Source organism: Xiphophorus maculatus, chromosome 2 (genome assembly GCF_002775205.1).
Source record: "Xiphophorus maculatus strain JP 163 A chromosome 2, X_maculatus-5.0-male, whole genome shotgun sequence".
Lineage (NCBI taxonomy): Eukaryota > Metazoa > Chordata > Actinopteri > Cyprinodontiformes > Poeciliidae > Xiphophorus > Xiphophorus maculatus.
The window spans coordinates 16,238,335-16,251,807 of record NC_036444.1 but is presented as its reverse complement, the minus strand read 5'-3'; the positions used below and the strand labels follow the sequence as shown (position 1 = coordinate 16,251,807).

At 35.9% G+C, this 13,473-nt stretch overlaps 1 protein-coding gene across 2 annotated transcripts in view; it reads right to left on the bottom strand.

Moving 5' to 3' along the window:
* Positions 1 to 5,798, bottom strand: part of LOC102219339 (39S ribosomal protein L23, mitochondrial-like) — a 41,428-nt gene extending 35,630 nt beyond the window's left edge. Inside the window, exons 1-2 of one of the 2 annotated variants that reach the window (XM_005808845.2) lie at positions 5,660 to 5,798; positions 4,306 to 4,428 (exon numbers count right to left, since the gene is read on the bottom strand). In XM_005808845.2, the coding sequence (XP_005808902.1) occupies positions 4,306 to 4,428; positions 5,660 to 5,679 (143 nt within the window). In that variant the 5' untranslated portion in view covers positions 5,680 to 5,798. Of the gene's footprint in view, positions 1 to 4,305; positions 4,443 to 5,659 lie in introns of those variants that run through there. The other variant, XM_005808846.2, reaches the window with a different exon arrangement.
* Between the last annotated feature and the right edge of the window lie 7,675 nt (positions 5,799 to 13,473).

Sequence of the window (13,473 nt, the reverse complement as noted above, 5' to 3'; positions counted from 1 at the left end):
ACCCACACTAAAGGGGAATAGACTCCAATGAACACACTCCAAACCACCCTGAGCCAGAAATTAACCAGCTAGAGTGAAACTTGACCATGGAGAAGCAGCTTTAGAGTGCAAAAGTTTTCACCTTGCCCAGTCGTTAACACAAAAGACTATATATCTGAGGTTTAAATAGGGCACACCTTATTCTGAAAAATATTGCACAGTGTTTTTTTTAGTTACGTATGACTTAAATTTTAAGCTGTCTTTCCCTCTTTTTCTTTAATTGCTTAGCTACAATAATAAACTTCTTTTGTATTGCTAATTTTCACAATAAATTTCTCCAAAGATGTTTGAGAACCACATGGAGTGACCTAATTTTTCAATGTGACTCTATAAACAAAGCTACACACAGCACATGTGCACTTATGATGTGCATAGTATCAAAGTGGCTTAGCGGTGCAAAAGAAACAGGAGTTGTGTTCAGCGCAGATGAAAGGCAAAAGAAAGCCGCTCCTCGTTGTTGGTTTACCCTTTGTCAGGCAGGGTTGAGATATGCACACTCTCTACTTTTACCCTCCCATCAGTGGAGAACAATAGTTGTGCAGAAGTTGCTCAACACTAAGTATCAAGATCATAATAGCTATTGTTTGGAGGAAAGCCATCGAGGAACCTGAGACTTTGGTGAGAGAAGAGACAGTTGAGAAGATTAGAGTAAAAGAGCAGCGTGTGAAGGATTACATTTATTGTTCAGTATCTGGGTCTTATAATCATTCAGCAAAACATGAAATACAGGAGTGACTGAACGTTTTACATAAAGACAGTTCTGTAAAGCTTGTTACAGTCATATAGAGGGAATGTAGAGGATTTAGACAATCAGTATTCAAAATTCATTAGCCTAAACAATGACCTGGTTTCAACAATGAGTTTAAGTGGAACATTTATGGTGGGCGATTGCCATTGTGTGATGTATTGTGTTCAACTCCGATGGCCTAAGGCCACTGCCAGGTGAGATACAAGAGGGGTGTGAGTGTGTGTATATGTGGGTGTAAACCTGGAAATTTGATGATGTCCTAGAGCAGAGAGGAAATACTTACAGTGCACAAAAGGCTTGAGAACAATCATAAAGATGAACAAATGCACCCTCCCACAGGCAAAAACAGAATTGAAAGGAAACAAAAACTGCCCAGGTGTTTCAAACAAGAGAGATTGGTTTTAGATATGTAGTATTTAAGAAAGCAGAAAAAAGTAAAGATCAGGGTGACACAGAGAAAAGGGCAGAAACTAACAATAGCACTTGACAATTAGATGAGAAAAAATTAGAATAAAATAAGCTGAGGAGGTCTACACAGTACAAAGTAGGGGTCAGAAATAACAGATTTAGATCATGAAATATTAAAATATGTTGTTGACCGGCCAAAGCAGAGAAATCATGATTGTCTATAAGTCACGCTCCTTCAACTTTAGAAAGAAAAACAACATATGTATATGGGGTTTAATGTTGAAATTAGTATGGTTAGTTTACATAAAATTAGCTTTATAAATAAATTAAGTGATCATCGTTGTAGTTTGGCAATGGCAGGGGAGGAAGTGGACAAAGCCATTCAGTTCTTGTTGGCCACGTTTTCAAATATTGAGCAATTAAATTTAGAGCAAGAGCTGGGGATGGTTGTTTACAGTGCGTACAGTTTCATAGAGTACCTTTCTTCACAATCAATGTGGCACATTGCATGCATCACGGGCAAACATTAGCGATCGGGTAAAATTTAAAACCTCAACACAGTCCACCCCTCCAGCAAGCAATCGTTTCTCAAAAGCCAAAGGTCTAGACCCTTTGTACGAAGCAAACCATAGAAAAAGGGGCTGGTTTTTACCAGGCTAAGCTACAAACGGCTAATAGTAAGAATAATTTCATATATGGCCTAGTTTCTCTATTTAACCAATTAACAGCTCGTCCGATAAAGGACTGTCACCGAAATTCTGATTTCATTCTGCAATCTCAGCAGCCTGTAATTGAGATCACTGATCAAGTCCTGCTACAGTTCCTTCAGGGTTATTATGGACAAATTCATTGATGCTCTCCCTGCCTGGCTAATCAGTTTAGCTGGGCAACCATGTCTTGGTAAGTTTGAAGTTGTGCCATACTCTTTCAATTTTCAGATTGACTGAGCAGTGTTCTGATAAATGTTCAAATCCCAGGACATTTCTTTATAATCTACAGTAACTCTGCTTTAAACATCGCTTTAACTTTATTTTTGACTGTTCTGACATGCTCCTTGGTCTTCATGAGTCTTTCTGTTCACTAATGTTCTCTAAGAAACCTCTAAGTCCTTCAAAAGAAGAACTGCATTTTCTATTTAGGTTACTTCTGAAGGCAACTGGTTACACTGGATTTTATTTAGAGGTGTTAGAATAACGAGTAACACTAATTCACATTATAGTTTTTACAATTTTTGTAACTAGGAATGTAAACCATTATTCTTCTCATTCTACTTCATAATCCATTACTATTTTGTGATGGGACTGCCAGATAAACTCCAAATAAAAATATATCAAAGTTTGCCAATGCAAGGTGGCAAAATGTGCAGAAGTTCAAGGGGTTATGAATACGTTGATGGTCTGTAACTCCTGGGTGTCATTAAAATAGATGGTCTTATAGTACCAACTGGCTTCATGATACAATCATCACTAGCCCTCATTAACAGCTGCTCAGTTCAAGAGTGTACTCACGCTTCCACGCCTACAACAGCTTTCACTGCCTTCCTGACTCACTCATCAATAAGCTGGGAGTGGGAGTGACCTTTAGTTTGTGTCATCGTCTCTCAATGTGGGAACTCATACTACATGTTCGAATAAATACAGAAAAATAACAACATTTTGAGGACACAATGAGGCCCCAGCAGCGTATCAATCAGCTGTGTACCTCTCGCAGGCATCAAAGACTGGAAGGAAAAATAACATTACACACCCTTTTCAAAAACACACACGCACCCTGCACTTACCCACTTTTGTGCATGTGTACACAGAGACGCACACCATTCTCACTAACTGACTCGCCCACACTGACAACAGTGCACGTGCACACACACATACACACAATTACATAAGCACCCTAGGAGTTTGGCAGAGAGGAGGCAAAAATCAGAGTGGGAGGCCAAGCACCTGGATGAACAGATTATGGTCTAAACCCCACCAGAGACACATAGACGATCTGCTGCAAACTTCAATTTTTCTCCTTAGCATGGGTTCTGGGCCTCTCTTCGCCTGAGGAACACTACAAGCCTCAGTAACCTTGGCTCACAGATGTACCCAAAAATCTGCTCATCTGTAGTTGGGATGACTACAGATGAGAAGTAGTCATGCGTAAGAGTTTTATCGCAGAATATGAGCTGTCCAAAACCATCAAAGTAAATCTCTACATGCATTTATTGCTTTATATTGGACTTTTACACGAATCCATCACAGGAGCAATATAATGCAATCCCTGGAAATAGTCTTGTGGTAAAACATTTAGCATACTGCATTAGATATGACAATTGGAGAACGTTCAAGAACATTTTCTCTTGCCCAGAGGTGTAAATATTGGCTCCTGGTGGTGATTGATGTTTGACATCTTGCTGTCAACAACTTCCTCTAAACTTCCACAATCTCGCTAAAGAAAAGCACTTTGAAAATCGTCACCTATATTGCTCGTCTTGACAGTGTTTCAAATGACATCACTGAAACTGTTGTGCTCAAATATTTAAGATTTGTACAGTATTAAGTACATACAGTTCACTCTTGACTTTTTCTATTCTTGAAGCGATCATGCCATCTGGTGGCCAGTACAGTTAAATTCACATTTTATTTAACACCTTAACTGTCACCCTCAAAATGCTTACATGTTAGCCAAATGGACACCAGTGACAGTGAAATAAATCAATACATGTAAGGATTAAGGCAATAATCTCTCATGTTTCACATTAAAGAGGCCATAATATGTAGACCCAAAACTTCATCACAATGTGTACATTATAACATTCAAGTCTATATATATAACATACAGATTGGAGCAACTTAGACTAACAAGAGCCATACAAAGAAACCTTTCACTTGATTTTTTTATAATCTCCAAAGAACAGATTCAAAGGGATGATTTGCGTAATTCCTTCTTGTGATCTTGTTTTTTGAAAACTGAGTACAGTAAAAATTTAACATTTTGTCACCTCAAAATTTAACTATTTGTACTAAAAATGCTTTTTACTAAGCTATACAACAGTCAATATAATGGTACACAATTGTCCAAAAACCTCATAATACAATGAGACAGTATTTTTAGTACTAAAAACTTACTCCATTGGGATACGAAACTGGACAGTATCAGGAGGTTGCTCCTTTCCCGGCCTCACCAGAGTCAGAAGCCAGTTGGGTCTGAAGATCCTCAGCTGGGGGTTTCCCAACTGGTAGAGAGGGTAGCTGAGACGAGACATGAAACAATGAAATATTTTCAAATGTTAAAAATAAAATTGTGTAAAAAAAAAAAAAAAGAAAAAAATCCTCTTTTATTTTTTATTCTGACGAGAATAAATTATTTACAAATGTTTAATGTTAAACTGTCTAAATTAAACAAAAACTAAGTGTGATAATTTTTTATTGTTTCCTACAATCCAAATAATAGCCAGTGTCTATGGTAATGTTATTCTTCACAGTGTTCAGAAAAATCATTGCTCACGTGAAACTGATTATGCATCATTAACTGTTAATTATGGTTTTGCAAGGTTTGTAAGTTGGGAATTTCTATGAGGGGATTAACAAAGTATTCTTAAATCTGAGTATAAATGCTTAATTAAAAAACATGTAGGTGCTATGACCTTATTTCATGTTCCATGATGTCTGACAGGACAGCACAAACTCTTTATGACAAAACATATTGATTCTTTATATAGTCAAAATATGAAAATAATTTATATGAGGCAAATTCATTTGCATACTTTTCAGGTACCGCAAACATATAAGCTATTGGGTTTTGGAAGTTTTATTAATATTTGCTTTTTAAAACAAATCTTCAGACGTTTTTTTAAAATAAAATAAAAAAAAAAAAATCAGCAGCAGAGCTGAGTGTTTTCGTTCAAAGACAGGAACGCAGCAAAGTCACTAGCAGCTCTGATAAAAACTGTAAAACATTTCCCTGCAGAACTACATTTGGACATTAAAGATGATCCCATCTAAAGCCACGTGATATAATGAGCACTATTTCTTTAACATTTACGGAAAATAATGTCAAATATTACAGCGCTCTTCTCAAAGAATATGCCTACAAGAATTTCTTAAATCTGCACTGTTAGCTGAACCCAATTCGGAACGATGCTTAGCATAACTAAGAGAAAATAAATTCTTCTAAACTACAACTTTAAGCCATTAGAGCTGCGTGCTGACTGTTTTTAGCTTAGCTTGCTAATGCTAACTACTTTCTTGCCGTGCAGAAAGCTGTCAATTTACAGTTAAAAGTAAAAAAAAAAATAAAACACGTTTATAGAGTATTACATAAACTAATCAAAATCAACATGAGGACACATAAGACGAGGGCTAGGACAATGTTAGGTCCCAACCGTAGGTAATTGATATATTGCAAAATTAAAACAAATGGTGACTACGTTACGCAACGAGGTCTCAGATCATTCAGTAGGAATAAACATTTATTACTTACACCATTTTTGTTACTGACATCACTGTAGCAATATAATCAGACAGATAAAATGCTAACAACTCTACTACGTTGTTTTTCAAGGTTGAAAAATGCTACACGTGAATAGATGTGCTTCCGGGGGAGCAGAGCGCTGCAGTGATGGGAATTCCGGCTTTTCTCCGAGATCCGAGTCACATGGCTTCGTTCAAAAAAAGAGCCGTGTCTTTTGGTTCCTAAACTGAGAGAGCCAAAAGTGGCATTTGTGATAAAAGAATCAAGTGAATATGTAGGTATGTAGTAATCTTATTAAGATTAAACTAATTATATGAAAGAAATATATGTTTAAATGTGTAAATAATTCACCTAATACATAACATAAAATGATACTTTAACATTTTTACTTCACTATATGTTTAAATGATGTAAAAAAATTAAAATATATATATTTTTTAAATTACAAATTAATTCAAATATTTAATACTTCCTGTGTTTATAGTTCCATGAAAGAATTTAAACTGATGTTTCTAAATCAGTAACAAATCTTGTTGGGTACACTGAACAGTAAGTAAACTTGAGACTAATCAGCAATATTAGCGCTACTGACTGTCCATATCTAGAGAACAAAACTGTCCTAATTCTATAAATTAAAAAAAATCATAAATGCTTAGACTACTGAATACATACTTAACCTGATTTCAGTATATTGCTAGTGAAGTACGTCATTAAATATTTTCTTTGTTTCAAAAATACATATTTCACTGTGCAATTAATTACACTGCCCCATGCTGCAGCACATTATGAATTTATATCATCAAAGTAAATGCGTACTATTTTCTTTAGACTGGAGCTGCAATTGTTTATGTAACAAATGAGTTGGCATAACAAAATGGCTCTTTCAAGAGTTACACAGACAAATTGCACTTTTGGAAAAGTTAAAAGTACTGCTGATAAGAAGATGTAACTCAGAGAAGTGTTTTTAATAATATTAAAAGACACCAAAGTAAAATTTGAAGACAACTAGGACATTAGTGAATTATTGTTCAAATCTAAAACAGAAGGAATGTTCTTGATTTCTTTCCCAATTTGAGTTCTACACCTTCTAGGGTTTTATGTTAAATAAAAAAAAACAAAGAGTTAGTCTTCATTCTTTAATTTTCAGTAGAATGAGCATGTGCAAAACTCATGACATGTTATTGTTGTAAATAAAAAAAGTATTTGGAAGTGTTAGGTGTACGTAGAGGAATGAATACCCTATCCCTTTTTGTCCAGATTGTTGGTGTGTTCTTTTTCTCAATGCTACAGCAGCAGAGGGAGAACTTGTCCTATCTCTGCTCCAGCCTCTCCCAGCTGATGCTGTAGAGGAATGATTTAAACCCTCATGCCTGGAACTCGAGTCTCGGGCTCAAACGGTACAGACCTACATGGAAATGGGCCACAGTGACAGTCAACACTGTGCTTTGGAGGGAAGCTTCCGTCACTTAAGATGGAGTGGTGTGAGTGTATGTGGGTAAATGAGGGTGCTGGAGTGAAGTCAGGTTTTTATTATTAGCTGGGTGTAATATTTAACTGAAATCACAGGTATTCTGTCCCATTATGAGAATATGATCAATGCAGTTTGTTTAAAAAAAAAAAAGCTTTAATTCTTTTAGAAAGAGTTTTCCACAGCTTCATGTTTACTCGTGTTGTAATATTTGTAAAAGTATGATTTTATTGTGTGAACTCCAGATGAATACGATAGTTCCTATTGTGGAAGAGACCAATGGGGATCTTAAACAAACAAATAAACTAATTATGTAATCTAACTTTCTAAATTTTTGGGTACAAAGAGATTGAGAACTTTATTCGGAAGATTTTTGTGGTTTCTTCAAAAACTGGTTGATAGCTTGCTGTGGAGTAACTTAACTGATCCCATTCCTTCTTGTATGTTAACATAAATTAGTTTTGCAGTAATTAGACTCTGATAAATGTCTTGGCTTTGTGTGTGCTTGGTATTTTTACTGACACATGCTTCATTTGCAACACATACTCTTAACTCTGAAATATGCACACAGCCTCTGACATAATCAAATTAACCCTGAGCAGCAGTAACAAAAGGACTTGTTTTCTCTTAATTGAGAGCATTGCAATAATCTTTTTTTTTTTTTTTTAAAACTTCAACTACATTTAACTCACACAACAGTTTGCTGTGCATGTGTGCAAAAAAAAAAAAAAGAGATAGAAGCAGAAAGGGAAAATATTGAAGGTTCAGGTCTGGGGCAGAGGAAAAGTGTTTCAGTGACAGCCCAGAGAGGGAAAAAGTTCTGGTAAAGAAGTGAGTGCACTAGCTGCAGAGGTGAACAGGGGGAACAGTGGGATTGTCCCGCCAACATCCAGCATGAAGGCAGCATGGAAACTTTCCCCCTCTAACGCTCAGGCAGTCAGAGGAGATGTTGTCGGTATTGAATATCCAAGAGAGGGAAAAAAATGGTAGCAGTAAATTGAAGATCCAGACATGAAGACGGAAAAGTTCGTCAGCCGAAGCAAATAGTTTTGCATGGCACAAGTTGTGCTGTGACTAGACTAAAGCATTTTGAAATGATACTGTGAATTAAAAGTAAGTAAAAAAAAAGATTGGTTATTCTTTATCAAAACTTATGTTCTGTTTATAATAAAGTATATTGTAGCTAATAACTAAAAATCAGAACAAAGCCAAGACTATACACTTTTTTATGTGGAACATTTATTTTTCTTGTGGCTGGAACCTCATAATTGTTATGGCCTGGGTTGTTTTGAGTTGTTTTTGAGGTTTCATTATTCTGTGTTCTTCAGTCTCTTTCTTTGATTAGATCTACACAACCTACCTCATGACAATAATATTTGTGGTGTGCTATTTTCATGTATTGTAATTCAAAGTGGTCTGTGAGAAAAGAGTCACATAAAAATTACTTTGAAAACAAGAAACATAATAAACACTAGCTGAGTGTCCTTTGCTCAAAAATAATGAGCCATATTCATTTCTTCTGCATCAGTGGTGAGGAAACCCATCCAATAATCGATATCGGAGACAGACTCAGCGACTGTAATTTGCTATGGTCATGTGGTGACTCAATAATGAAGTTGCGTGTCGGCTACATAACAGACATCATCTCTTAGCATGATGTTGTAATACAAATATTAAGCTTACACTGTATACAAAACAAACTTAGAAAACATTTTTGTGGTTGAATTAAAGAAGGAGCAGAATGTCTATACACAAAGGTTCATATTTAAAATCATAATTTACCATTTAAAATACTGTTAGTAATTGTGATTAAAGTTCAGCAGTTCCCTACCAATACATTTTTTAAATACTGAGCAGAGAATTTAACCTGTTAATAAAAATCATACCTTTTTAAAAAGTATATTCAAATTCACATTCAAATATACTTTAATTATATAATGTATAACTTTAATTACATGCAGAGTTGTATTTTATGTCAATATAAAACAATCACTTTGAAACTATAAAAAATACATCATTTCCATAAATCAAATCATATTGGGTAAAGGTCAATATGCTAGTTTTACCATACACGAGTTTATTTATCAAAACTACTTTGCTAAAGCTTAGCACTTTTTAACTGTATTTTTAAACCCAGAATAGGGTGTAAATTAAAAATATTCAGATTCCTTAAGATACTTTTTTTTTGTAGCTGTTTAGCAATAATATAGGCCTCTTGTTTTTTTCGCCGTCTTTAAATTAACAGAGCATTTCAGGATTGTTCCTGCAATCATAGTTGAAGATTACCATTACTGTTGCCATTAAATTAATTCCAAGAATTTCATTTCAGCATTATAGTAGCTTGCAGCTTGCTGTAATCTAAATAAGTGGGTCAATCCACTTTGACCTACAAAACATTAACCATTAGTCTGTTCACACCGCTCTTAATTAAACTCTTGCCTCCTTGCCATCATCAAATGGGCGGTTAGCAGTAGTGGCCAGCTAAAGTCAGATTCTTCTCTTTTTTTCATGCTCTGTGTTCATATAGTCAAAGCGAGGGTCTGCATGCCACGCAGCAATACTCCAACTAATAATAGCTGCAGGGTCATGGGCAATCTGGATGGCATTTAAATTTAGACCATTCCCCGCGGATGTTCCGTTGAAGTCATAAGCTCGACCTCTGACCCAGGAGCATGGCTGCCACAGGACCTTTGGTGAACTTGAGGTTTAGAAGTACAAATGCAACAGGAGCGGTCACAGACTTACAAAGATTTAGTCATATGTAGGCACTGTGCATGTGCAAGATTTGATCTGCTGAAATCCAACAGGCTGTTTGAGGCGAAAAGCAGTTTAGATAAGACACAAAGGGTACTGAACACTAACTACACTCATTCTCTGTGATCCAGTCATCATCATATGACAAAGGAGGCCACTGACTGTGGTGCTTTTCTGTCTCTGTCTCTCGTGATGAAAGAACTTAGTGAAAATAAAATCACTTTTGTTTCTTGTTAAAAGCAAAAAAATCTTTCTTTTCTCTACATTATCAACGCACGACACAAATTTGAATTCTTTTTAAAAATCACCAACAGCCTGAGGATTGTTTTTAGATAGATAGTGAAGAAGTGCTTGCATGGATTCCCACAGCCTTATCCAGTGTCTCCGTTGCTGCCAGAGTTATGTGATGGATCGGGGGGTTGAAATGCATAAACAGGGACGGGGCAACTGACCTGCAAGGTATGTCAGGCGACACTCTTAAGATATCTGGTGGACAGTACCACTGAAGACCTCAATCTGAAATTATGGCAACATTGTTAATGTTATGGCTTCTTCTGTCTTACTCTTTTTCTTCGCACCAGATGACATGCTAGTAGTCATTAAAATAGTACATGAAGAACAATCTTGAAAGAAACATAATGACACTGACATGGAATGAAATAGTTCAGGTTTCATCAAGTTAGAGTTAAGTATATGGATATGCATAATTGCTGTGCATTATTACATGAACTTTGACTCATCATGATGAAATAGTTTTGTTTCCTTCAGCTTATAATTTCAGAAACAATAAAAACGGACTCTAAATGCCACTTTTGAAGAATCAAATCGCTCGCTACCTTTGAGAACTCTTAAACATCATTCTTTCATTCAGTTTCCATTTCAGTTCAGTCTATTTATATAGTGCCAATTCACAGGCACTTTACATAACAAAAAATGTATGTACAGAAATATAAAATCAATTCAACCCAGTCCCACCTGAAAGACAGTTTTAGATGCAAATAATACATTTCATTTAGTTATGTACATTCCAGTTTGCTACTTTTTATACTCCAATGCAGTTAAGTTGAGTTTCTTCTAACAGATGGTAAAAATGCTTTTGTTTAAAGAAACCAAAACACTTGCATCACATCATTGAATTTACAGTAACTCTTCTCTGAACGGAGTATGTGACGATGGTTGACAGTTTGTAATGTGTCATAAATTTTACAGCAGACTGTCATATTGGGCATGCATGTTGTGACAATGGAAAGGGAAGTCATCAGCTGTGAGTAACTGGGGGTTTGAGAACACAAAGGAGACACAAAAGAATGCAGAACTGGTTTTAGAAGATATATTGTCTTCAGATATATTCTGGATAACATGAACCTAAAAGGACAATAAACTTCTTACATACTAATGAACATGCCAACATCAGTTTTCAGGAAATGTTCAAATTGATTTTGTCACTGTAGTGTAACATAATGTTCTTCTTCTTTCTTCTGCATCAGTAAGATTTATTTAAAAAAATTACAACATAAAACAACCCTGATTACTCATGTTAAGCAACATGTGTCACTCAGATTTAAAAAGATATCACATTTTGAATGGAAGACAAAAATATCACATTTAGAATATCAGTCAATCTATCTATCTATCTATCTATCTATCTATCTATCTATCTATCTATCTATCTATCTATCTATCTATCTATCTATCTATCTATCTATCTATCTATCTAAATTATGTAAACGCATCAAAATACAGAATATCAGTGAAAATGCATTTATATCAGTAAATAAGTTAAAAACCGAATCTCATATTATTATTGTTGTTATAATACAAGAAGAGCATTTTATGGTTATGGGCTCTCTAATAAAAGTCCAAAATTTAGCTTTGGATAAAAATAAAATATATAAGAAAAATATATACAGAAATGACTTAGCGCTTGAATTATCGCTTTTACAATCATGGGAGAGACTGCCGAATTAACACGTGTCCAACAAAGAGTCAGTGACATGATCCACACAGAAGGTAAGCCACTGCAAAAAAAATCGGACTGTTCGCAGAGTGATGTATGCAAAACACTAGATTGAAGGAAAGTTAAGTTGAAGAAAAAAATAGTGCTGTAGAAAAGCAGACCCTGGACAAGAAAAGCACAAGCAGCAGGGATGACACAGCCTTGTGAAGCAAATCCCAGTGAAGTGTTTGGGGTAGATTCATAAGGTAAAACTGGTGTCAGAGCTTCGAGAGCCACAGCATACATGAACATTACATGCAACTCTCACATTCATTGTGTTAAGACCCTCCTGAACCAGAGACAACATCAACCACCTCTTAGTTTCCTTAATGCCTCAGTGATGCCACACTGAGCACATTCATCTCACACTGGACTGATGCTATAATTCATACAAAAACTGTGAACAACCAGCTTCTTCAGAAATGGATTTTAGTGACCAACCCTCCTTGTGGAGACTCTGACTGTCACAAAACATCTGTCAAAAACTCTGTTGAGCTTTCAGATAATTCATAAATCACAAATCATGCATGTAATATCCCAAACACATGAGATTGTAAACATTGAAAAGGCAAAGGAGAAATCACTCATTTCAATACATTACATATAAAAGTATCAGATAACTAATAAAAGATTACACATATGTCAAAGGTGAGTGACACCTTTTTTGTTTTGCTCTGTGTATAACTTATAAGAACCATTCTTGACTGAAGTACAAGGATCTGCTTCATCCTGGTGAACCAATGTGACTGGTCCGGATGCACTGAGACATTGTACATTAAACATGTTGCCCTCAGTGGTAATCTCTGTTTTCACCTTAAATCATCCAGCAAGCAGTCATTTAAGTCCTGACTTGAAGTTGTGAATCTCCTCCACTCTTTTGAATGGGTTTTGCCTCGTATTCTTCTTCTGTACCCTGTTGCGTGTGCACATTTTTCAACCTTATGCTTTTCTTCCACATATCATTGTAATAATATGCTAGCATACAGCAATGTCAATACATTGCCAATGGTCACTACCTCTACAGTGACCATTGGCATCTTACCCCCCTTGTGGAGGGTCTCATGGACAGCAACATACTTCGCCATGATTGTGTGTACCCAACGCATTATCACTCCCGACTCGTCATATATTGACGAGTTGGGACGATTTCTGACCATGCGTCACATATTGACGCGAAGGGTACTCCCTTCGCGTCAAAAGTTGACGACTTGGGCAGGGTCCTCAACATGTGACGAGGACGGACCGTCCCATGCGCCATAATTTGGTCATAATTTGATATTTTCATCATAAGAATACAATTTCTAGTCATCAAAGTTGATATCAAAACTGTGTAATATTCCTCTATTACACGGGAATGGACCTGTGTAATATATGTAATTGACTTTTTTCTTAAAATAAATGAACTTTTTGTTCATACTCTAAGTTATTAAGATGTACTTATGGATGCTTACCATCACAAGATGCTATTTTTAACAAAGTAATTTACATGTTTCCCAGCAATGTCACGTAAAAATCAGACCCCTCACTCTCAATATGACATCTCACAACTGTTTTTACGCACGGAGAGCGCAAGGAGAAGTTGCGCACGCACCTGAACTGGGAGGG